At 44.0% G+C, this 24840-nt stretch overlaps 1 protein-coding gene across 2 annotated transcripts; it reads right to left on the bottom strand.

Moving 5' to 3' along the window:
• Positions 1-736: 736 nt before the first annotated feature.
• GLT8D1 (glycosyltransferase 8 domain containing 1) lies at positions 737-24637 on the bottom strand. Of its 2 annotated transcripts, none has more exons than XM_068251873.1 (10): positions 24378-24637; positions 21645-21696; positions 13969-14067; positions 10206-10422; positions 9228-9333; positions 9024-9108; positions 7012-7124; positions 4989-5155; positions 3928-4040; positions 737-2031 (listed from the first exon to the last, which is right to left on the bottom strand). In XM_068251873.1, the coding sequence occupies exons 2-10, from the start codon at positions 21658-21660 to the stop codon at positions 1841-1843; spliced, it is 1107 nt and encodes a 368-aa protein (XP_068107974.1). In that variant the 5' UTR covers positions 21661-21696; positions 24378-24637; the 3' UTR covers positions 737-1840. The 2 variants fall into 2 exon arrangements, with proteins under 2 accessions (XP_068107974.1, XP_068107975.1); XM_068251874.1 differs by having other exon boundaries at positions 24397-24637.
• Positions 24638-24840: the final 203 nt, after the last annotated feature.

The raw sequence follows: 24840 nt of genomic DNA, 5'->3' as shown, positions 1-24840 counted from the left end.
TATCTGCATAATATGACATTTGCATAAACACACAAGTTCCATAAAATATACCGCATAACACCTTATTTATAGCCCACTGAAGCGCTATCACTACATTCCGAACTACAAGAGTCTACGGTATGCTGGAGCTTTTTTCTATTAGTGGCTTATTCTGAAAATTCTTATTGCACAAAGATATCGCAAACGCAGAACTTTACTATCTTAAAGCGAACCTGAAAGTTAAAAAAGTTCCTTTAAAGAGGAACTGTAACGACAAAACGGCCCCTGGGGGGTACTCACCTCGGGTGGGGGAAGCCTCAGGATCCTAATGAGGCTTCCCACGCCGTCCTGCGTCCCTCGGGGGTCTCGCTGTAGCCCTCCGTACAGCCGTGACGCAATATTTACCTTCCTGGCTCCTGCGCAGGCGCTCTGATGGCTGTCGGCGCCGAAGTAGGCGGAAATACCCAATCGCCGTCGGGTCTGCTCTACTGCGCAGGCGCAAGTTTCCGGCGCCTGCGCAGTAGAGCGGACCCGACGGAGATCGGGTATTTCCGTCTATTTCCGTGCCGAAAGCAGCCACAACGCCCCCGCTGGAGCCTGCAAAGGTAAATATTGAAGCTACAGTCGGGTCTGTCACCGCTGTACGGAGGGCTGCAGCGAGACCCCCGTGGGACAGAGGACAGCGTGGGAAGCCTCATTAGGATCCGGAGGCTTCCCCCACCCGAGGTGAGTACCCCCCAGGGGAGGTTTTTGTTGTTACAGAGTCTCTTTAATGGGTACTTACCTCGTTTGATCCTCCAGAGACTTCCCCCTCACCTCCACCGATCCAGCGTTAAGATACTCGAGGTGACATGTGACGTGATGAAATAGACATGTGTATGTACAGTGCCTAGCACACAAATAACTATGCTGTGTTCCTTTTTTTCTTTCTGTCTAAAAGAGTTAAATATCAGGTATGCAAGTGGCTGACTCAGACAGGAAGTGACTACAGTGTGACCCTCACTGATAAGAGATTCCCCTTTTTTTTAACCTCTTTCCTGCTCCCAGAAGCCATTTTCTGCTAGGAAAGTGTTTTATAGTTGGAATTTCTTATCAGTGAGGGTCACACTGTAGTCACTTCCTGTCTGAGTCAGCCACTTACATACCTGATATTTAACTCTTTTAGACAGAGAAAGAAAAATCTCTGTCATGTCACTTCAAGTATCCTTTAAGATCCCCGGGAACCTCTTTGGCAAGCCCTTGAGAAGTACTCACAGCTGTGGTTCTGTCTGTGCAGGCATGAGACATCCTGTCTTTTCACAGAGTGTTTTCCACCAAGCCCAAGTGGCTTAAGGGAAGGGAATGTGGGAAGGCTCTGGAGGAGGTGCTTCTCTCTACTAAGGTAAGTATCTAACTTTTGCTTTATTAAATTACAGGTTTACTTTAAGATAAGAATTAGAGCGAGAGTAAAATGTGTGCAGTGATGAGGGTCAGTAATATGCTAATCATTCTGTCAATCATGCATTTCATTGGTCTATTTCCAAACTGCATAAATGTGCATTATATTTGCACCAACACGGAACGATTAGCATCTTACGGACCACCCCTCACCTGCAGTAACTCCGCCCCTGGAGGAATTGTATTAGAAAATGGACGGAGTGATTTTGGAGTCTTGCTTGAACATACAGTACATACAAACCCAAAGAGATAAATAGCCTTAGTGTAGGATTAGAAAATACTGATATACACAATATTGACGCTCGTCTGTAGTGTGTTTCCCTCGCAGAAAATAGCTTTCCGGTTTCCTGAGAAAATACTGCTTCTCTTAATGCTCGAGAACAAGTCCTGTAACAGAAGTCCGTCGCTCGCTGCTGTTCCTGCCTCACTTGGACTCATCAGCGTCGGAGTGCCGCCGGATGAGCAGGAATTTCCCGCTGGGGTCCGGAACGTACCACTTCTCCCAGATGTCGGAGTAGGAGGAGGCGCGGCCCCACGGTTTAAAGTGTCCGTTCCAGTGGAGGAGCCGGGCAGCGTTCAGGAACTGCAGAGAGTACCGCTTCCCTGTGCTGGAGCCTGAAACAGACAGATAAATGCAGTTATTACATATGGTAATTGTTCCTCTAGCACGGCCGGTAATATTAATGTGGAACTGAACTCTTGCACAGGACAGAAGGAAAAACACAGAGAAATGCACCCTGTGTGTATTTAGAGACTTTAGCCTGTCTAACTCCCCCTCATCTGTGACTAATCAGAACTGTAATTTGATACCTCAGCTCTTTCAGTTGACTGCCACAGCACAGCAGCTAATTTGTAAACACAGGCTGTTAACCCTATGTCTGATTCCATGAAAGCAGGAAGTAGACACACTGCATAGTTATTGCAGGATTTGTATCAGCTGCAACAAAGAAATGTTTTTCTTTAAAGGTTGTTACTGTTTCTTATCTTTTAGAGCAGAGAGGAAGTTCTGAGTTCAGGTCCGCTTTAAAGGGAACCAGAGAGGAAGCACCCTTGTGTATTTTACCATATATATCAGTAAGAACATTAGAGAAAACACTTACCATGCTCTCTGTTTCCTCCTCACTGCTAAAAGTGTCTGTTAACAGCAGTCACAAGAATCCCAGACTGAGCAATTAAATCTGGCTTTGCTGGGAATGATTATAGCTGAGTCATTATAGCAAAGCCACAAGGGGCAGGCTTGGGCTTGAAATAACACCACAGAATACATACTTAGCTATAATCTTTCTGTAGCAAAGCTAGACGGAGCAGCCTGACTTCTCAGTCGGGGATTCTTATCAGACGTGATAACAGTCAGATTACACAGAGAACAATGAAACAAAGGGCAGATTAGGTGTTTACTGTCATGTTCCCACTGATTTATAAGGTAAAATACAAGAGGGTGCTTCATCTCTGGTTATTCTCCTTTCACTAATAAAAATGCAATCCCCTCAGTGTACGAGGAATTTTTAAAACATTATTTCAGATGTCATTGATTATAACGGCAGAGGCACCTTCAGCTTTGCAAGAGAATTAGTAACAGCACAATTATGCAGGAAGTAGAGGTTTGCTGATTAGTGCAGGTGATCACGCCCCCTGCAATACCCCCGCTTGGTGCATGCAGCCAAAAACCATGCAGGAATATGGGAGTTACTAGGCAAGGTGTACAGTACAGCAAAAAAAAAAAAACCGGGCGGGGGGCTGCTGTAAAGGTTATTATGCTGTTGCTTATCTCTAAGGGCTCGTTCCCACTATCGCGAATCTGCATGCGTCCAACGCATGCAGATCCGCACATGTAATGCAAGTGGATGGGCCTGTTTCCACTGTAGCGTTGTTGAGGTGCGTTTTTTTCAGCGTGAAAAAAACGCACAAAAGAGCCAACGATTTCGCCTGCGTCGGGAATCCGTGCGAATCGCCGCTAATGTATTTAATAGTAAAAACGCATGCGTTTGTTACATGCGTTTTTACCCGCGATTTCGCACCTTTTTCAATTTTATTTTGCCCTGGCAGTGTCATGGTTAATTTCGCATGGCACCCTGCCATGCGAAATCGCATGCGAAATCGCGGGTAAAAACGCATGCGGAAACGCATCCGCATGCGTTTTTACAAGCGTCGGAATGCGGCCAAAATCGCGTCGCAACAGTGGGAACGAGCCCTAACAGCCGAGAGAAAGTTCTGAGTTCAGGTCCACTTTAAAGAAAGTCTAAAGTGCAGCATATATGTTCTGATATTCCAGATTCTGCATACATAGCCGACATGTGACAGATGACATCACTCTCCCCCACAATGCTCCTGGGAGGCAGACTGACATTTCTGCTCATACAGAGCCCTCGGATGAAAGCATTATTTCTTGGCAAAAATTAGAGTATACTAGCTTAGTACAGCTATTAGGCTTTTGTCACCTGAAGCGATCATTCTGCTTACAGCCCAATGTCCATATAACCACCAGCTGTCCTCTCTGACATCTATACTCACCCAAGTGCCGGACGTGCCACATGGGATCAATGCTGGAGTGCATCTTGTAGAAGACGATGAGGAGAGGCGGAGCCGTGATGCTGCCGGCCAGGGTCTTGCTGTACAATTCTTCACTAAAAGTCAAGAACAAGTCACATGAATGGGGAATCTGCAATAAACTCACACTAAATAACACATGAAACAACGGGATGGATTGTGCACGCCCACATTGTGATGTCACTCTCTGGCCCCCTCCTTTGTGAACAGATGGGCTGGGGAGTGACATCACAACGTGGGCGGAGTCAGTCACTACTTTCAGGTAAAGCTCCATACTGGTAGGGACCTATGTAGGGGATACTCTGCTATACTAAGGGCCCGGGACCCACTAGCAGAGCTTTCTGACGATTGTCTATTAGGGTGAATCTACTACAGGGCCTGCAGTTAGTATGAAATCACAAATTCGCTGCATGTAGTATTTCTGGAATAATCAACATTGCTGGAATGCAGTGAAAAATTACATTCCTTCAAATCGCAAGGAAAATTGCAAACAGCGCTTACTAGTGGGTGGAGGTTCCCAACCCCGACTCCACTCAGGTGTCCAGGATATGCAGGGTACGGTGGCTCTCTTATGGAAAAAAAACAGGTATTTATCGAGGCTGAGCCACGTGGGACCAAAACATCCCTCTAACGATGGGTGAGAGGTGCCCAAGTGTATATAAAATTAAGCTAAAAACAACTAAAATAGAATGAAAAGGAGGTGGCTTCCCTCAATAATGGCAACTTCATTCAAAAATGAAATTTATTATGCACTAAAAACATGTTTCGTTGGTCTGATTCCGCTTCCTCAGGCCAATTTGTAGCGACAAACTGCCAAAAATAGCCAAGCAAGGAACGCCTCCGTTTCAGGACTCCTGTGGTTTGTTCAACTGCAACTTTGCTAACCTGCTGTAAGTCGTGCTGCCACGTTCTTTTTTCTGCACCAGAAGTAAGGAGAACTGAACACAGATAGGAGCAATGTTTGCCCACAGCTGTACATTCACCAGAAATAGAATATACGAATATGCAGTTCAGCATCTACTCACGTCAGATCCAGCTCCATCCATTTCTCCAGCTGCTTGGTGATGTTCTGCCTTCTCCACTCCGTCAGGTTGGCCACAAACACGCCGGGATTGAAGGAGCAAGTATTGGCTTTCATCCCCAGCTTCCGGATTGTGTCTTTCTTGTAATCAAAATACCCGATGTAATTGTACTGGAAAAGACACGCAAAATTGTACAAGAATTATGTTTAACCACTTGAGCCTAACTGGACAAAAATTTTCGTCCAGTTCGGCTGCGCGCACTCCTGCGCCCCCCCCCCCCCTTTCATTGATCAGAGCCCCCCGGAGAAAAGCCGACAGCATCTCTTCAGACACTGCGACTTTTCTGAGCTAAAAAAGTTCCTGGTCTTCTTTCTTCCTCCTGGGAGCGAGATCGATCGCTCCCAGGACTTTTTGACTGTGGCCATCTTGTGGCCAAATAGTAAAACTACACCCCAAACCACATTTTATTAAATAAATACAGGTTTAAACATTTAAAATCCCCTGTTTACCTCCCACACCAAAAAATACCCACATAAAAGTTTTAATAAAAAATAAAATAAAAAATTACAATAATAAAAAAAAAAAAAACATAAATAGTTACCTAAGGGTCTGAACTTTTTGAATATTCATGTAAAGGAGTATATCAAGATGATTTATTAAATTATGGGCTTCTAAATAGTGATGGATGCAAATTGAAAAAATGCACCTTTATTTCCAAATTAAATATCGGCGCCATACATTGTGATAGGGACATAATTTAAATGGTGTAATAAGCGGGAGGAATTGGTAAATAAAGTACATACGTTTTAATTATGGTGGCTTGTATTAATTTCAAACTATAATGGCCAAAAGCTGAGCAATAATGATTTTTTTCTTAATATTCCTGTTAAAATGGATTTAGAATAAATTAATTCTCAGCAAAATGTATCACCCACAGAAAGCCTAATTGGTGGCGGAAAAAACAAGATATAGATCAATTCATTGTGATAAGTAGTGATAAAGTTATTGGCAAATGAATGGGAGGTGAAAGTTGCTCAGATGTAAAAAAAAATCTCAACCCACTAGGCTGAAGTGGTTAAGAAATGTTTGTGGTTTTGTTTAATTTACAAATTTCAAAAAATAGATACAATTTTCTTGAAAAGAATGTTTCATGAATCCATACAGGTCACCCCCTCACTGACCATGCATCTTTTAATCTCATACTATCTGCTGAATCCACTGAGGACAACAAATTGTCTACTCATGTCAAATATATAGGCACTCAATACTGCTAGACAGTGATTGTCAATGCAATAATGCCGCCATTTTCTAGCAGTTAGGTTCATCTCTATAGCTGTCATTTGTTAAATGTAACTTCAGGATTTAAATTGCTTATATTTCACAATATTCATTTATAAATGGTTTAGGCAGTGTTTGCTCATTGTAAAAATATTTCCTTCTCCTGATTTACATTTTTACATTTTTTAATTGAATCAATCATCCAATTTATTAAATACATTTTATAACATGTCCCTGGCGTTACAGAGTAAGGGCTAAGGCCCACTAGTTGCGCTTTGGCAACACTTGCCGATCGCCAGCAATCGGCAAAGCACTTTGCCAGTGGATCCTGATGGATTGGGGGGTGGGTTGGTTCCACTGGCAGCGTTATCACGATCGCAAAACACTGTTGCAGCAGTTTTGTAGCAATCCCGGAGTGATCACTTAAGTAGTTACAGTAGCGCAACCACTCTGGGAAATCATGGCAGTTCCGCAAATATAAAAATAGCGGGCGCTTTGCACTTCCGAAAACGCCCGTACTGGGTTCCAGCCCTCAGCTTGATAATCAGAGGAAGTAGACTGAAAAGATGATTAACCTGCTGACCCTCACTGTCCTATCAGGAAGGGGTGGGCGGGGCTTCGCCCTCGGTGTGTTACTGAACTCCAGTGTAGAGATAGTAGAGGGCACAGATCTGCCTGTGTAGCTGGCTGATCTCAGGACTAGCTGGACAGAATAACAGAGGTCACAGAGAAGCAATCCCACGCTTACCTGATTTCCGGCTCCACGGACCAGAAACTTGGAGGTCACGGAATCGCAGTCCTCAGAAAACGCAGCGGCGTGGCCCAGCTTCAGGGGAGTCTTATAAAGCTCCACAATATCACCTGTAGTGAGGAGATATTTACACACGTAAGATCACCATAAATAACAGACGTGCAACAATCAGGCAAAGGCTTCTGGGGTGAGAAGGTAGAGGCGTGGCCAAACACAGGAGAATCTAAACGGAACGATCGATAGAAACAATCAAGATTTATTAGAGTAATGTAAATTCAACACGTCGGGAGAGATATCGCCGCCTGTGTCTTCACTGGAGCAGTTTTCGCTCACTACCTTTCTCTGGGACCCTCATGGATTTTATGGATTTAATGTGAAAGCTGAAAGTCCTGGGGACAAAACAAACAAAACAAAAAACGAGAGGCAACAAAAACAAGTCAGAGGTTCTAACTGTTCCTCACTATACAAAACAGGTTTCATTTCTTGCCATCTCTGTGAGTCGCTGCTGTAGAAATGTCCTCACTTCCTCTGTGGACAGGAAGGAGGAACATTTTCCCTCGATCCTAACAAGCAACAATAAAACTTCCTATGAACACACCTAAAAGAGGACCTGTAGTGAAAATACCATATGAACAAAATTGCTAATTGTTTACAATATTCATGTATAGATTATTTAGTCAGTGTTTGCCCATTGTACAAGCTTTCCTCTCCCCGATTTATATTCTGAAATGTATCACTGGTGGTGACATCTTTAGTTCTGTCAGGCAGGGCTGGAAATGTCAGGTCCGGCTAGCCGCCCACCGCTATGTGCAAACTCTGTGTAGCGGGATAAATGTTTTCCAGGCAAACTGCTACTGCCACCTTGCTTCCCACAGCCTGCCCCTTGATTTCCTGGTGCCCTTGCCTGAAATCTGGCCATGCTCTCAGGTGATCTGTACGGAATGTTTGTTACTGAGAGTTCTCTGCACACAGGGAGATGTTGCTTGCTTGGCAGTTGAAAAAAGCTGTTATTTCCCACAATGCAACGAGGTTCACAGACAGGAAACTGTCAAGACCATGGTCATTGCATCACACGGTGGGAGGGGTTTCACCACAATATCAGCCATAAAAAACCCCTGTGGACCTATTTAAAGTGGATCCGAGATGAACTTTTACTCATTGCAGAACTGTGTTCCTTTCCTATTGTTTATAGGGAATTCCTAATGCCAAATACTTTTTTGTTTTAATACTCTAATTCCCTATAAACCAAATAAGCCCCACCCACAGTTTTCAGAGAGCCTTGTGAGTAGCAAGGGCTCATGGGAGCTCAGTCTGGGGAGGAGGAGGGGGAGGTATTACTAGCCAGAGATTTCAGAGGCAGAGAGGAGGAGGGAGGAGGAGGGGGGGGATTAGGTTTTGTGCTGATGGTGAAGATAAGCTTGGCTGTGTGTAATGTTTACAAACAACATGGCTGCTGTCACTGTATCACAGGAAGAAATAATCATATTCTATTAAAGCTGTGTGCAGACAGATTTGCTGTTTAAACCATCTAAACTGTACATAAGATATATAGACAAGTTACTTGTTATAGTTAGTTTTTCATCTCGGATCCGCTTTAAGAAATGGTAAAGAATTCTCATGGGAAAGGGGTTATCAGCTACTGATTGGCATGAAGATCAATCCTGGGTTACAGTTCATCTTTCAAAGCTCTGTTACACTACAAATCGCAATAGGATTTTTATGCAATTTCGCAGTCACAAGGAACACAAGGAGAGAATGCAGAAGAAAAATGTAGTATGCAGGACCTCTGCGATCAGGCGACATAGTATTGCAATACTATCGCACTAGTATAAAAGGGTTCATGTGCTTTTCATTACTTTGCTTATGTCTTTGTGTTCAGGTCCACTTTTAGTTAGTAAGCAGTTAGCACCAAGAGGGGGACATTGGTGACACTGAGGGGACGGTAGTCTTGCTGGGGGTTGTAGTCATATACCACTTAGCAATAATAGAGTAAGAATAAGACGGTGTACCTTGCACAATGATGTCATCATCCAGATATATGACCTTCTCCACCCCAGGAAGTAAATCCGGGAGGTAATATCGGGCAAACGTTAGCTAAGGAAAGATGGCGGGAAAAGATAATAAAATTAAGATTTTATCATAATTTAACTTGAAAATGAACATCTTACAAATAGTATAGTTAGTTATAATAAATAATGGCGTTGTTGACTCACTGGCTTTGTACTGGCTTCCTCTCGCACCTTCCCACTCAGGACTTGGGGGTCAAAGTCCAACATTTTGTACTTGACATTTTCAAGTTTAGTGTCACCAAGCCACGTCCTGCGACAAGAATAAGAGGAATGTATAATGGTATACAGATATATTTATATACAACTTTTAAATGAAGACTGCACCCAAACATCCTGTGTATAAGGAATGAAGTGTGCAACCTAGTCTGCTGTGTAATGCTAGGCGTGAGAAGGGGCGTGGCCTCCAGCATACAGTGCGGTGTAATCCGATACCAGAAAACACATACAGTTTACCACTTGCCAAGATCAGATTCTTGAACCTCACAACTTGCTGAATGCATATCATAAATATACAGTATATACAAGTTTTATATTTTATATTAACAACACTGAGGACAGTCAGTGACATGACTATGTAGTCTGTAATATGCTGCAGAAGATGTCAGTGCTATATAAATACATAATAATAATATGGTAGGACATTAGACTATGACTATGGTAGGATTAGATTGTGAGCTCCTCTGAGGACAGTCAGTGACATGACTCTGTACTCTGTAAAGTGCTGCAGAAGATGTCACTGCTATATAAATACATAATAATAATATGGTAGTACATTAGGCTATGACTATGGTAGGATTAGAGTGTGAGCTCCTCTGAGGACAGTCAGTGACATGCCTCTGTACTCTGTAATGTGCTGCAGGAGATGTCAGTGCTATATAAATACATAATAATAATATGGTAGGACATTAGACTATGACTATGGTAGGATTAGATTGTGAGCTCCTCTGAGGACAGTCAGTGACATGACTATGTACTCTGTAATATGCTGCAGAAGATGTCAGTGCTATATAAATACATAATAATAATATGGTAGGACATTAGACTATGACTATGGTAGGATTAGAGTGTGAGCTCCTCTGAGGACAGTGACATGACTGTGTACTCTGTAAAGTGCTGTCATACCTCAGATGCTCCTTGGTATCATTGGTGGTGACGATGTAGAAGGTGACACTGGCCTTGGTGTTGCTGGAGACACTGTTTATTGCTGCAATGACTCCGCCCAGTCTGCTGTCCACAGCTGTAATCAGCACAGGAACCTCCACGCTGCTGCTGTCCTCTGATAGGCTGTCTGGCGCCTCGGGGAGGAAGTCAATGCGCTGGAATCCCGCAGGACCCGAATCTACAGAGGGAAACACTCGTTATAAAGACGCGAGTCACAGCAGAGTAAAGATCAAACTGACAGGATGATATCATCACTACCCCGACCTCGACAGGAAGACAGAGGTCAGACCATCGCACAATATCATTTTTGGATAAACGGTTTACGAACTACCTCAGAGCCAACCTGGTTGGTAAGCCATAAGGTGGCCATTATCAATCCAATTTCCGAATGATCGATTGTGCGATTGATCTGAAACAATCGTTCAGCCCCCCCAACGAAGGGGAAAATGATAAGCAATCCGATCAGACTAAAAGAATCTTTCCAAAATTCGGATTCGCCAGAATGATTGATAAAATATTAATTCGTCAATGATCTGCACCACTGACGGTACCGGATCCTTTCAATCGTACAGGAGATTGTACTTTCAATAGGCACCTTAACAGAGGTCCAGCCAAAACTTTTTATTTTCTGTCGTTTTTAATACATTAGGGTAATGGAACTGAATAGTTCAGGTTTTTATTGTGGTCAGTTCCTCATTAAAGAGGAACTTAAACCAAAGAATGAGCTTCATCCCAATGAGAAGCGGATACCCCCTTTCCTATGAGAAATCGCTACCGTTTCTCACTTAGATCATTGCTTTTTTTTTTTTTAAACGATATTCATGTAAATATTATTTAGTCAATGTTTGCCCATTGTAAAATCTTTCCTCTTCCTGATTTACATTCTGACATTTACAGAAACACTGGTGGTGACCTCTTTAGTCCTGTCAGGTGATCTGTACGGAATGTTCGTTACTGAGAGTTCTACGCACAGAAGGAGATATTGGGGTTAATTCACAAAGTTTACTTATTTTTCACCTTAAAGGGAACCTGAACTGAGTAAAACTATTTAAAATAAACACACGACGTAGCTGCAAATGAATATTACATACTTACCTCACTGTCAGTTCCTCTCAGAAGCTCACCATTTTCTCCTTACAGTGATCACTTCCAGTTCTGACAAGATTTTGTCAGAACTGAAATATACCAGTTGCTGTCAGTTATATATCAGCAGCTGTCAGTTACAACTGAATGTGCAAGGTAATGTCCATGTTTCCCTATGACTCAAGTGGGTGATGTAACAGTTTAACAGCATGCTGACCAGGAAGCTGTTATGGGGTAATGGCTATTTTCAAAATGGAGGACGGAGAATTCCATTGATCACAGTGGACAAATGGGACGCAGGAGAGGAGAAAGACACTGAGGAGTAGACTACACGGGAGGTAAGTATGACCTGTGTATGGTTATTTTGACTTTTTATTTTCAGTTCAGGTTCTCTTTAAGGGCCAGTTCAAACAGACGCTTGGTGGTGTTTACCGCCAAGCATTCAGGACTTGTCGGCTAAACGCTCCCATTCAAGTGAATGGGAGCATTTAGCATTGCACAAATGTGGCGTTCCAATCCCAATTTACTGCGTCGTTTCAGCCAGCCCTAGAAGCCGCATGCGGCATTCTAGGTCACCTTGCCGACACGGCTTCATGTCCCCTAGCGGGGAAGAAAACCGCAGATCGCGTCAGGAAGCTGACGATCACTGTACCGCCACCCCCTGAACGAGACATCACAGGACAACGCGGCTTCCGGTTGCCCGAAGCCGCCTGCCGTCTGTGTGAACCGGCCCTTATTGTAAGGAGTGCTAATGCATGAGATAAACAAATAAGGAGAGATAATTCCCGAAATAAATAGATAAGGGGAGCTAAACCATAAGTTATGTCAAATAAGGAGAGCTAAACCATGAGTGATGTGAAATAAGGAGAGCTAAACCATGAGTGATGTGAAATAAGGAGAGCTAAAGCATGAGTGATGTGAAATAAGGAGAGCTAAAGCATGAGTGATGTGAAATAAGGAGAGCTAAAGCATGAGTTAAAGAGGAACTCCAGCCTAAACAAACATACTGTCATTAAGTTACATTAGTTATGTTAATTAAAATAGATAGGTGATATAATCTCTTACCCACCCTGTTTTAAAAGAACAGGCAAATGTTTGTGATTTCATGATGGCAGCCATCTTTTTCATGATGGCAGCCATCTTTTTGGTTGAAAGGAGGTGACAGGGAGCATGAGACATAGTTCCAACTGTCCTGTGTGCTGATCACCCTTTCCAGTTGCTAGGCAACGTGAATAACAACATAGGAAATCCCATCATGCTTTGCACAGCATCAGGGGGAAAAAACCCAGTCAATTTTCTTTGATGGGGTGGAGCTTAGCTAAAAATGATGCTTTGGTAAGAAAAACAAAGTTCTGATGCTGTGAAACTATTAAAGAAACACCAAGCCTTTAAGTTCTGCTGAGTAGATTTTTAGTTTGGAGGTTCACTTTAAGTTAGATAGAGAAGAGGTAAATCATGAGTTTAGTCATTTAAGGAGAGATAAATTGTGAGTTAATAAATAAGGTGAGATAATTTAACAGAAAAGCTGTGTGAATCAGGACCATTGTTTGCTTGGCAGTTGTAAACAGACATTATTTCCCACAATGCAATGAGGCTCAGACAGGAAACTGTCAGGACCATGGTCATGACATCACACTGTGGGAGGGGTTTCACCACAATATCAGCCATACAGACCCCCCCCCCCCAACGATCTATTAGAGAAAAGGAATAGATGTCTCATGGGAAAGGGGGTATCGCCTACTGATTGGGATGTAGGTCAATCCTTGGGTAAAGTTCCTCTTTAAACCAGGAGGATCAGCCATACTATGCTAGGGGGAAAACACATATATAAGTAGATAAATACTGATCTACTCAAATAACAGATGTATTATACTGTCCACGTTTTGATTTCAGTGAATTTTATATAGTAAATGAAGAGAATTCTGTTCCTGGTGGGAACCATGTCTTTTGCCCACAGTTAAGGCTAAATCCTGATGTCATTTCTTCCCTTAACTTTTTTTTATTTTTTCCTCCAATCGCTGAGTCACCTCAGCCTTACTTGTAAATATGAGTGAGCAGGGGATTGTGTTTCAGATAAGCAGCTGGCAGGGAAATAAATGGAAGAGGAGGAATATATTATAGATAAAAAGAACCCCCAGCATGCAACTGTTTGGCACTGACTACTAAAGGGCCAGTGCTCCTAAAGTGTGTGATAACTCCAAATCCTAACAGCAGAAAACGTTTTGAATGCAGGATTAGCATCTTTATCACTTAATACACTCAGACCAGTTGCTTTTGAAATTTGATTTTTATGGTGACAAGTCCGCTTTAAGCTGAACACCACACACACAGCAGGAATAGAGTAAGACGGGTATGGGACCGGCCGCTGGCATCTGTCTGTATACTCAGGCTAGGCAGCCGCACCGGTCTTTCATGCACTGCTCTGTATAAGAACTAAGGGGTCAGTGAGGTGCTAATAATTCCAAGTTGATGCAAACGTTATGCACATTCATGGATCGCCAAATGCATCAGCTCTGGCATCTGACTGGTCCATCTCCAAGCTGCATACATTTGCATAAATTATTATTATCAGCGCAGAACTATGAGCATGGCAATTTGGAGTGAAGGGAAGGTACCGCAGTCAGACTGGATTCGCACTCACCGGAGTCCTGCCTCGTCAGTATGTCGCTCAGGCCCAGCAGATTGTGGTGCAGAATCAGCAGGAACACCACCGCCGCCAACACAATGATTATTATATTCACTGCAGGAAAACAAAAACCATGGCAGTCACAAGGCTCTGTGCCTTTTACAGCAAATAGATATATACACTACCTGGCTGCTGGCTCCTACCCCGGTCCTCTAACCGCCTGCGGCTAGCAGAGGGGAGTCCCTTCCCAAGCATCACCTGACCCTATCTGCCTCCTCCCAGTCACCCGCTGTGAGCAGCACTCCTCAGTTAAAGCGGATCCGAGATGAAAAAGACTCCTATTAGACCTACCGGTAATGGAGTTTCTGATTGTCATCCGGGACAACCTGAGATCCGGTCCCGCCCAGGATCTGTGGAAACACACCAACAAGAAGTTTAAAAGCCCCCGCCCACCCTCCATCCTCAGTGCGTCTGAAAGTAAACATAGACTAGAAACACCAAGATGAAGGAAAAAACTAGACACCTGAAGGTGACTATTAAGATAATACCCTGTGCTCCTGAAACTAACAGAGAAAGGTGCGAGACAGGAGAAGGGAAGGGTTCTAGATGTTTGTCCCGGATGACAATCAGAAACTCCATTACCGGTAGGTCTAATAGGAGTCTTTCTCTAATTGTCATCCGGGACAACCTGAGAGATAGGCAAGAAGTCTTAACAAGACAAACATCTCACCTAGGGAGGGACCACTGCCTGGAGCACCTTTCTGCCAAACGATTGGTCCTGCTGAGATAACACATCCACTCTGTAGTGTTTGATGAAAGTAGATGCACTCGACCAGGTTGCTGCTTGACAAATCTGTTGAATGGTAGCTCCTGCCCTTTCTGCCCATGATGTGGATAAAGATCGGGTTGAGTGGGCTTTAATGTTAGGAGGTAAGGGACAATTACTACTCTCATAGGCTAAAGCTATCATCTGTCTAATCCATCTTGCGATGGTTTGTCTGGATGCCTGCTGGCCCCTATTCTTACCCGCAAATAAAACCAACAGGTTGCTAGACTTCCTAAATTCTCTTGATCTGGCAAGATAGGTTAGTAAGGAACGTCTGACGTCTAAACAATGGAACCCCTCTTCTGTGGACCCCACAGGTTCAGTACAAAAAGAGGGAAGGATAATCTCTTGAGACCTGTGGAACTCTGAAGACATTTTTGGGAGATAGGCCGGATCTAACCTGAGTCTAATACTGTCAGGACAGATAATTAGGAAAGGATCCTTGATGGAAAGAGCTTGTAAGTCACCTAAGCGCCTAGCCGATGTGATTGCAATGAGAAAAGTTATTTTAAGTGTCAAAAATTTAATATCAATATCTTCAATAGGCTCAAAAGGGTTTTTCATAAGACTATTCAGGACTAGAGACAAATCCCATTGTGGAAAAATCTTTTGCTTCACCGGAGTTGACCTCTGCAAAGCTTTGAAGAAATTTCTGAACAATTCTTCCTGAGCTAAATGCCTGTCTAGCAGAATAGATAGAGCTGAACACTGTACCTTAAGAGTACTTGGTGCCAGCTTCATGTCAAACCCGTCCTGGAGGAAATCCAGAACTGAGCTTGATAGCGTATGGTTCTTGTTATGAGCCTCACACCATGATAAATAAACTTTCCAAATCTTACGGTAAATCTTCTGCGTTATCGGTTTCCTGCATTTCATCAATGTTTCGATCACTTTTTCCGAAAGACCCTTCTGTCTAAGAATTACCCTTTCAGGATCCAGGCTGCCAGATTGAATAATTGTGGCTTGGGGTGCGAGAGCGGCCCCTGAATCAAAAGATCTGGACGAAGTGGCAGAGGAAATTGAGGTTCCACTGACATCTTCAACATTGTTGCATACCATGGTCTTTTTGGCCATTGGGGAGCTATTAGAATTAATCTCACTTTTTCCTTTTGAAGTTTTCCTAGTACCTGAGGAAGAAGCACAGTTGGAGGGAAAGCATAGCAAAGCTTGAACCTCCATGGGAGACTGAGTGCATCCAACCCCAGAGACTTCTGGCATCTGTGTAGCGAGAAAAAATTCGCTACTTTTGCGTTCATAGGGGATGCGAAGAGGTCTATCTCCGGGATCCCGAATCTTTCTGTTACCAGTTGAAAAACTTCTGGATGAAGTTCCCATTCTGTTTGATTCACCTCCTGACGACTCAAGAAGTCCGCTTCCACATTGAGGACCCCCCTTATGTGGACCGCCGACAGCGATAGAACCCGAGGCTCTATCCAAACGAGAATCTCCGCGCAGAGAGACATGAGCTCGCTTGATCTCGTACCCCCCTGCTTTGAGAGATACGCCACCGTCGTGATATTGTCTGAAAAGACCTGAACGTGATTCTCTTCTATTAGAGACTGAAAAAATAGAAGAGCTCTCTGAACTGCCAGAAGCTCTCTGAAGTTGGATGACTTCCTGCTTATAGCCTGGGACCAATTTCCCTGGGCATGATTGCCCAAAGACGTTGCTCCCCAGCCCCAAGAACTTGCGTCTGTAAAAATCTTTATTGGATCGTTTTGCCTCCAGAATCTCCCCGTCTCCAGGTTCTGTCTGCTCAGCCACCATCTTAAGTCGACCCTGACTAAGTCTGGGATCGAAATTCGTAGATCCAAGGACTCCCTGGATCTGTCCCAATTCGAAAGAAGGAGAGACTGAAGCATTCTCCCGTGCGATTGAGCCCAAGTGACTGCCGGGATTGCTGTTGAAAATAGACCCAACACTCTCATAATCTGCCTGAGAGACGAAGTCTCTTGGCTGATTAAATTGTTTATTTCTGACTGTATCTTTATAATCTTTTCTGTCGGCAGGAAAATTTTCTTTTCTAACGAATTTATTTTGTAGCCTAGAAAAGTAATTTCCTGGGTCGGGTTTAGAGACGACTTGGCGTAATTCACAATCCAGCCCACCTGAACCAGAGTGTGGATCACTATATCCCTGTGGGTTTTGGCTAGATCTTCTGTCTCCGCAAATATCAACAGATCGTCCAGGTAAGGGACAATCGAAATTCCCTGAAGCCTTAAACCCTTCATCACTTCTGCTAGCACCTTGGTGAACACTCGCGGAGCTGACGCTATTCCGAATGGAAGAGCTTGAAATTGGAAGTGACGAATGTGGGAGGGAGCTCTGATTGCGAATCTCAAAAATTTTTGATGTGCCGCAAAAATCGGAATGTGCAGGTAGGCGTCTTGAAGGTCTATTGAGACAAAAAATTCCTTGCCTTGCAATAGGGACCTTACTGAATATATACTCTCCATCCTGAATTTCTTGTACATCAGAAACGGATTGAGAGATTTCAGGTTTAAAATAAACCTGAACTCCCCGTTGGCTTTCTTTACCAGAAATACGTGGGAGTAGTATCCCTGGAATACTTCTTCCTGGGGAACATGAATAATCACTCTTTTTTCTAGAAGTTTCTGAATTTCCAATTCCAAACCCTCGGCTTTCGCTCGATCCTTCGGAATTGGATTTACAAATCTCCTCTGCGGGGGCTTGACAGAGAATTGCAGGCGATAACCCTGACTTATAATTTGTAAAACAAACGGATTGGGATTCAATTTCTCCCATTCTAACTGAAAATAAAGAAGTCTGCCCCCTACTGGCAGAGAGTCATTTACCTGGTTTGGGGGGATCAGTCCTCCCGAGAGTAAATCCCCCTCTACCTCTCCCTTTCGGAAAGGACCATTTCCTCTGCACATTCCTGTTTTTGGTTGGCTCTGGCTCCTGTCTTTTAGGGATAAAAGGCCTTTTACCCTTAAAACTTTTCTTCTTATTTGGGAATTGTTTCCCCTTTTCGGCTGACCGGGAAAGTACTTCCTCTAAACCTGTGCCAAAAAGAAGATTACCTTCAAATGGAAGGGCACATAATTTGTTTTTGGATGTCTGGTCCCCTTCCCAGGTTTTCAACCACACTGCTCTCCTAGCCGAATTAATAAGTGCTGTCGTACGGGCTGATACACGAATAAGTTCTGTAACTGCGTCGGCTAAAAAGGCTACCGCCTTAAGAACTACTGGAAGAGAGGCTGCATAATCTTTTAATGGAACACCTTTAGAAATTTGTTCAATCAAATTGTCCATCCATATTCTAAGATTACGGGAAATGCAGGTGGCCGAAATACCTGGGATGAAACCAAACGCAGCAGATTCCCATGCTCTCCTGAGAAGTGAATCTACTTTCTTATCCATCACGTCTTTAAGGACCCCAGCATCCTCAAAGGATAAGTCCGAATCCTTGGAATATTTGGATAGGGACGCATCTAATTTAGGACATTTAGTCCATTTATCAATTTCTGCCTGAGAAAAAGGGAACTTTCTCTTTGCTGACTTTGGGATAAACAAGGGCCTCTCTGGATTTTGCCACTGGGATGTAATGATTTCCTGCAGAGTTTTATGGATAGGAAAAACCTTACCCGTGGCCTGACCTAGACCAGAATAAACCTGATCCTGAGGGGTAAGTTCAGGAACTGCTTCCTTAATTTGCTCAGTAACATACACAGCCTTGAGCAATTCTGAAGACTCATCAGGAGAAAATAAAAATCTGGGAGTTTTAACTGTTTCCTCTCCCTCTGATCTGGGCTGCTCTCCTTCCTCCTGTGATATATTCTCTGATAAATCCTCCCCCTCCTCCTCTTCTCTATCTTCCTCTTCCTCCTCAACCCCTAAGATGTCGGGCAGATTTGAAGGCTGAGAGGGAGTAATATTGGAAGGACCTGGAAGAGGATCTATAGCAGGTGGCACAAAACTTTCTTTAAATTTGTCTAAAGTTTCTTGCATGTTTTTATTTACTGATTCCATAACTCCTTTCAAAATATTAGAAGTTTCTGAAACCACAATAGCATCAGTGCAGGCCTGACATATATTCCTAGGGGTCTCTAGGGCAATTTTGGTGTTACATAAACCACATCTTTTATATTTAGGTGGTGCAGTAACTTTGGGCTCAGTCTTTGCCTGGAAAAAAACACATGACAAGACATCCACTGAGATATGCCATATTGAGGGGATAAGTAAAAAAACACATCCTCCACTGGAGGACTTACCACCCCAGACCCGGATTGCTGCACCTGGGAAGAGGATTTGGCCGCCGCATCTGCCTCCCGCTGTGTCGGCTGCTGCTGCGGCTGAGGTTGCGACATCCTCTCTGCTAGCGGTGCACTTGCGGAGACGCCAGGAGCACGCTCTCTCAACTTCCTGGCTCTCCGGATTCCGCCTCCTCCTTTAGCCGCGTGACCGATGCGTCACTTCCGCCTCTCTCCGATTGGCTGGATCGGCTGTCAGACCGGATGCGCCTTGCAGGGCCGGCGTCTGACGGAGGAAGGAAAGTATTCTGGTCACACTCCGCACGGAGACCAAATACCTGGCTGCAATATATTTTAGAGGAGGTCCGCGGCTAGCGTTACCTCTGTACGCCTCGCCACCGTCCTCTGCCTCCTCTGGGAAAAAGACTCACCCTCTGGTGAGTACAAGAAAAATAACAAACGGGAGCTTGCTTCTTTAGGTGTTTCCGTCACGGAAACACAGATGAACTGAGGATGGAGGGTGGGCGGGGGCTTTTAAACTTCTTGTTGGTGTGTTTCCACAGATCCTGGGCGGGACCGGATCTCAGGTTGTCCCGGATGACAATTAGAGAAACTAACTATAACAAGTAACTTGTCTAAAGATATTATCTAAAGTTTAGATAGCTTACACAGCATATCTAGCTGCACACAGCTTCAACAGTATGGCCTGGTGCACACCAGAGGAGTTTTTCTGAGCGTTTGAGTTTTTAAATCTGCTGCTAATGTTCTCCTATGTGTCTGTGCACACTGGAGCAATGAGGTTTTGTAAAAAGCCCCATAGCATTACATTGGGAAGAGCTTTTGAAACCTCTAAAACCTCTTCCCAATGTAATGCTATGGGTTTTTTTTACAAAACCTCATTGCTCCAGTGTGCACAGACACATAGGATAACATTAGCAGCAGATTTAAAAACTCAAAACGCTCAGAAAAACTCCTCTGGTGTGCACCAGGCCTATATGATTATTTCTTCCTGTGATACAATGAGGGCGGCCATGTTCTGTTTGTCATCATAACGCAGGTAATCTGCATCTCCACCCCTCGGCCTGTGAAAAATTCACTCCCCCCTCCCCTCTGCCTCTGAAATCTCTGGCTAGTAACCTCCTCCTCCTCCTGCCCAGACAGAGCTCCCATAAGCCCTTGCTACATGGGTCTGAGTGCCTTGGCGTTTTGAAGAAGCTGTGGGCGTGGCTTGTTTAGTTTATAGGAAATTAGAGTATTAAAAAAAAGTATTTGGCTTGAGAAATGCCCTATAAACTATATGGAAGGAACACAATTATGCAATGAGTAAAAGTTCATCTCGGATCCACTTTAATAATAAAACATGTAGCCCCTCCTATACCCCTGGCAGTCTGATCTATCTCAGTGAAATCAGGTTCTACTCAATGCACTGTACCTGTAGCGACCAAACTTCAATACAACAACTCACCACATCCCAGAAAGATGAAATAACTCACCTCCCATTGCCAGAATTCCAGAATTAATTAACATGGCTAGAATCGTTACATTTTTGCTAAGAGTTATCTCATTTTCCTGGGTATATTTTTTGGTTAATCTTACATTTAACACAAAATAACAAAATATAAATTGTAGTCTTACTACATACATATACTCAGATACTTCCAAGAGCAGCTGAACTGTACTACAAACAGGCCAGCTCTGGTCATTCTGTTAGCCCTGGAGACAGTCATCTAAAGCTTCCATCACTGACATGCGAGTTGTATACTACAGTGTTCTCCCCTGGCTCTTTTAGCTGGGTGCTCCACCCGGCTAGTTTTGGTGACCACCCGGCTGTCATCGGCTCACCTCCACCTATGCTGTAAGCAGAGTTGTGCAGAGACGCACCAGCCCTAGTCTAGGGCCAATTTTAGGGGAAAGCAAGTGAACTTATCTGTGTTTTTGGGACGTGGGAAGAAACCAAAATTCCCGGAGGAAAAGCACAGAGACACGGGGAGAACATACAATGGTCATTATCTGTGCGTAAGGATTTCCTGCACACTTTCCCCAGAGAAACGAATTATATTTCCAGGACAAACTCTGTGCATCTACGTGGGGTTAAAGGGGACCTCTGTGTTCTGAACATGACTCATGTTAGCTGTGACAGTATGTACTTCTACTCATCCTGCCTGCAGCAGGAAAACATTTCTCACTGCACTTTTACATCAGCTTTTTATGAAGACACTGGGTATGGTGCGGGGAACATGAAATTATTTTTTTATACAGTAAGTAAAAACAGGGAGACAAGACACTGCTGAGCTGTAGTTCTGGCCACAAAGCGTTAAACTGTTAGAAGAGGAAGTAGGTGGGAGGGGCCAGGTCACACAGAAAGAGACTTGCTGCTGCCCCCCCCCCCCCCCCCTTCCTTCCTATCTTATATGGGCAATGATGGGATGGGGAGAAGTTTAGACAACTCCAGTAAAACTGCACTGTCATCTCAAATATGATGGTGCTACAGAACCCAGCCACCCGGGAATTTTATATAAATATTGTTAATTAATGCATATTTAGTATTATATGGATTTAACCAGAGTTGCAATGTCATTGCTGATGTCTACAATACATACACACAACTGTGAGTACAACGAGTAAGAAATCCATTCACATTATATCTTTACCTTTACGACAACTCATTTTCCTCAGTGATTATATTCTCTGCAGTAACTGGACCTGTGAGACAGAAAACAACAGAAGTCAGATGAGGGGGAGGGAGGGGGTCTCCTGACTATTCTCACCTTGTCAATAAAATCACTTGTAAGCCCCCAGCAAGCAAGAAAGTTTCATACAACATTTTACCTGCTACCTTTTTTTTAACAAAAGTTTTGCATACTTTTTGGAACTTTTGCCAAGAGGCTGAAAATGGCGCACACCCCTATGAACCTCCGTAATGGGGACATTCGTAAAATAAATAAAAAAATAAATAGATCTTAGTTCACTTTAAGTACAAAAATATATACACACTGTATTATGTAGACATAGATACATTATATAACATATACACAAAGCAGGCTGCACACATATGTACATGCAGGATTGGCTATGCATAAATATGTCCATATGCATATACAGCGGAGCAGTGCTTTTCAGCGCTGCTAGATTTGGGCACGGCGCCTCCATAGACTATAATGGGAATCACTCCTATTGCAATGCTCAGTGAGTAACGTCGGTGCTGTCAGAAGACGGAACCGAAGTTGCTTAAAAAACATAATAATTTGGCCTCCAGGAATCGCTGGAAGCCGAATTATTTCATTCCCCCACTATCCATGGCGGCCTGGAGGGGGAATAGTAATTAACATGGCCCGGACTTGTGCAGCAGCAGGATCAGCCTTATACCGGCTGTATCCTGCGCCCAAGTCTACCAGCGCCGATTTCAAATATACTCCATATACAGGTATGCAGAAATGTATGTAGAGTCTGATATACGTAGCTAGATATATGCAGCAAATTATAACATACACACAGAGAAGGGTTGTATAACATATACACAGAGCAGGGCATGACAAACATATGCACAGGGTTCTCTACCTATACATACATTATAACAAATACACAGAGCAGGGCTGCACATACATCTAAACAGGGTGCTCTACCTATACTTACAAATATATATAACATATACACAGAGCAGGGCTGCACCGACAGATGCACAGGGTCCTCTACCTATACATACAAATATATATAACATATACACAGAGCAGGGCTGCACAGACATATGCACAGGGTCCTCTACCTATACATACATTATAACATAGACACAGAGCAGGGCTGCACAGACATATGCACAGGGTCCTCTACCTATACATACATTATAACATATACACAGAGCAGGGCTGCACAGACATATGCACAGGGTGCTCTACCTATACATACATTATAACATAGACACAGAGCAGGGCTGCACAGACATATGCACAGGGTCCTCTACCTATACATACATTATAACATAGACAGAGCAGGGCTGCACAGACATATGCACAGGGTCCTCTACCTATACATACATTATAACATATACACAGAGCAGGGCTGCACAGACATATGCACAGTGTCCTCTACCTATACATACATTATAACATATACACAGAGCAGGGCTGCACAAACATATGCACAGGGTCAACTATCTATACATACATTATAACATATACACAGAGCAGGGCTGCACAAACATATGCACAGGGTCCTCTACCTATACATACATAACATATACACAGAGCAGGGCTGCACAAACATATGCACAGGGTCCTCTACCTATACATACATTATAACATATGCACAGAGCAGGGCTGCACAGACATATGCACAGGGTGCTCTACCTATACATACAAATATATATAACATATACACAGAGCAGGGCTGCACAGACATATGCACAGGGTCCTCTACCTATACATACATTATAACATATACACAGAGCAGGGCTGCACAGACATATGCACAGGGTGCTCTACCTATACATACATTATAACATAGACACAGAGCAGGGCTGCACAGACATATGCACAGGGTCCTCTACCTATACATACATTATAACATAGACACAGAGCAGGGCTGCACAGACATATGCACAGGGTCCTCTACCTATACATACATTATAACATATACACAGAGCAGGGCTGCACAGACATATGCACAGTGTCCTCTACCTATACATACATTATAACATATACACAGAGCAGGGCTGCACAAACATATGCACAGGGTCCTCTACCTATACATACATAACATATACACAGAGCAGGGCTGCACAAACATATGCACAGGGTCCTCTACCTATACATACATTATAACATATGCACAGAGCAGGGCTGCACAGACATATGCACAGGGTCCTCTACCTATACATACATTATAACATAGACACAGAGCAGGGCTGCACAGACATATGCACAGCGTCCTCTACCTATACATACATTATAACATAGACACAGAGCAGGGCTGCACAGACATATGCACAGGGTCCTCTACCTATACATACATTATAACATATACACAGAGCAGGGCTGCACAGACATATGCACAGCGTCCTCTACCTATACATACATTATAACATATACACAGAGCAGGGCTGCACAAACATATGCACAGGGTCAACTACCTATACATACATTATAACATATACACAGAGCAGGGCTGCACAAACATATGCACAGCGTCCTCTACCTATACATACATTATAACATATACACAGAGCAGAGCTGCACAAACATATGCACAGGGTCCTCTACCTATACATACATAACATATACACAGAGCAGGGCTGCACAGGGTCCTCTACCTATACATACATAACATATACACAGAGCAGGGCTGCACAGAGAGACATAGATATAATGCATACACACAGCTATACATACATAGGTATGATATACACACACAGAGCGCAGCAGGCTCAGGCTGGCAGGAGGGGTCACGCTCAGCAGCACGGAAGCTCCGCCCCTCTCCTACACGCGGCCAAACTGCCAGCTCAACAATCAGCGGCAGGAGCAGCGGGCAGGACACGCCTCCTTGGCGCAGTCACGTGACCGCCACTGAAGCCTCCGCCGCCATGTTGGATCTGGGCAGCACCTCGCGTCTCGCCGCAGTGCTGCCTATCTATCCCCGGTGTGACGTGTTCCGGGTCCGCGCTGCCCGGGAATGCCGCCCCCGCTGTGTGCTGCCGCTTCCCCGCCCTCTCCACAGGCCGCAGCCGGAAGTGCTTTGCCCGGAAGAGACATGGCGGCCGCAAGGCCCCCGGATACCCGCCTGTCCGGAGCTCCTCTCCCCGGGGCTGAGGGAACCCCGAGCCTGCGGAGTGCTATACCCGCCTGTGTCACCGTC

Source organism: Hyperolius riggenbachi, chromosome 9 (assembly GCF_040937935.1).
Source record: "Hyperolius riggenbachi isolate aHypRig1 chromosome 9, aHypRig1.pri, whole genome shotgun sequence".
In the NCBI taxonomy this organism is placed as follows: Eukaryota; Metazoa; Chordata; class Amphibia; order Anura; family Hyperoliidae; genus Hyperolius; species Hyperolius riggenbachi.
Note: the sequence above shows the minus strand (reverse complement) of the source record. Positions and strands in the feature narration are given on the sequence as shown.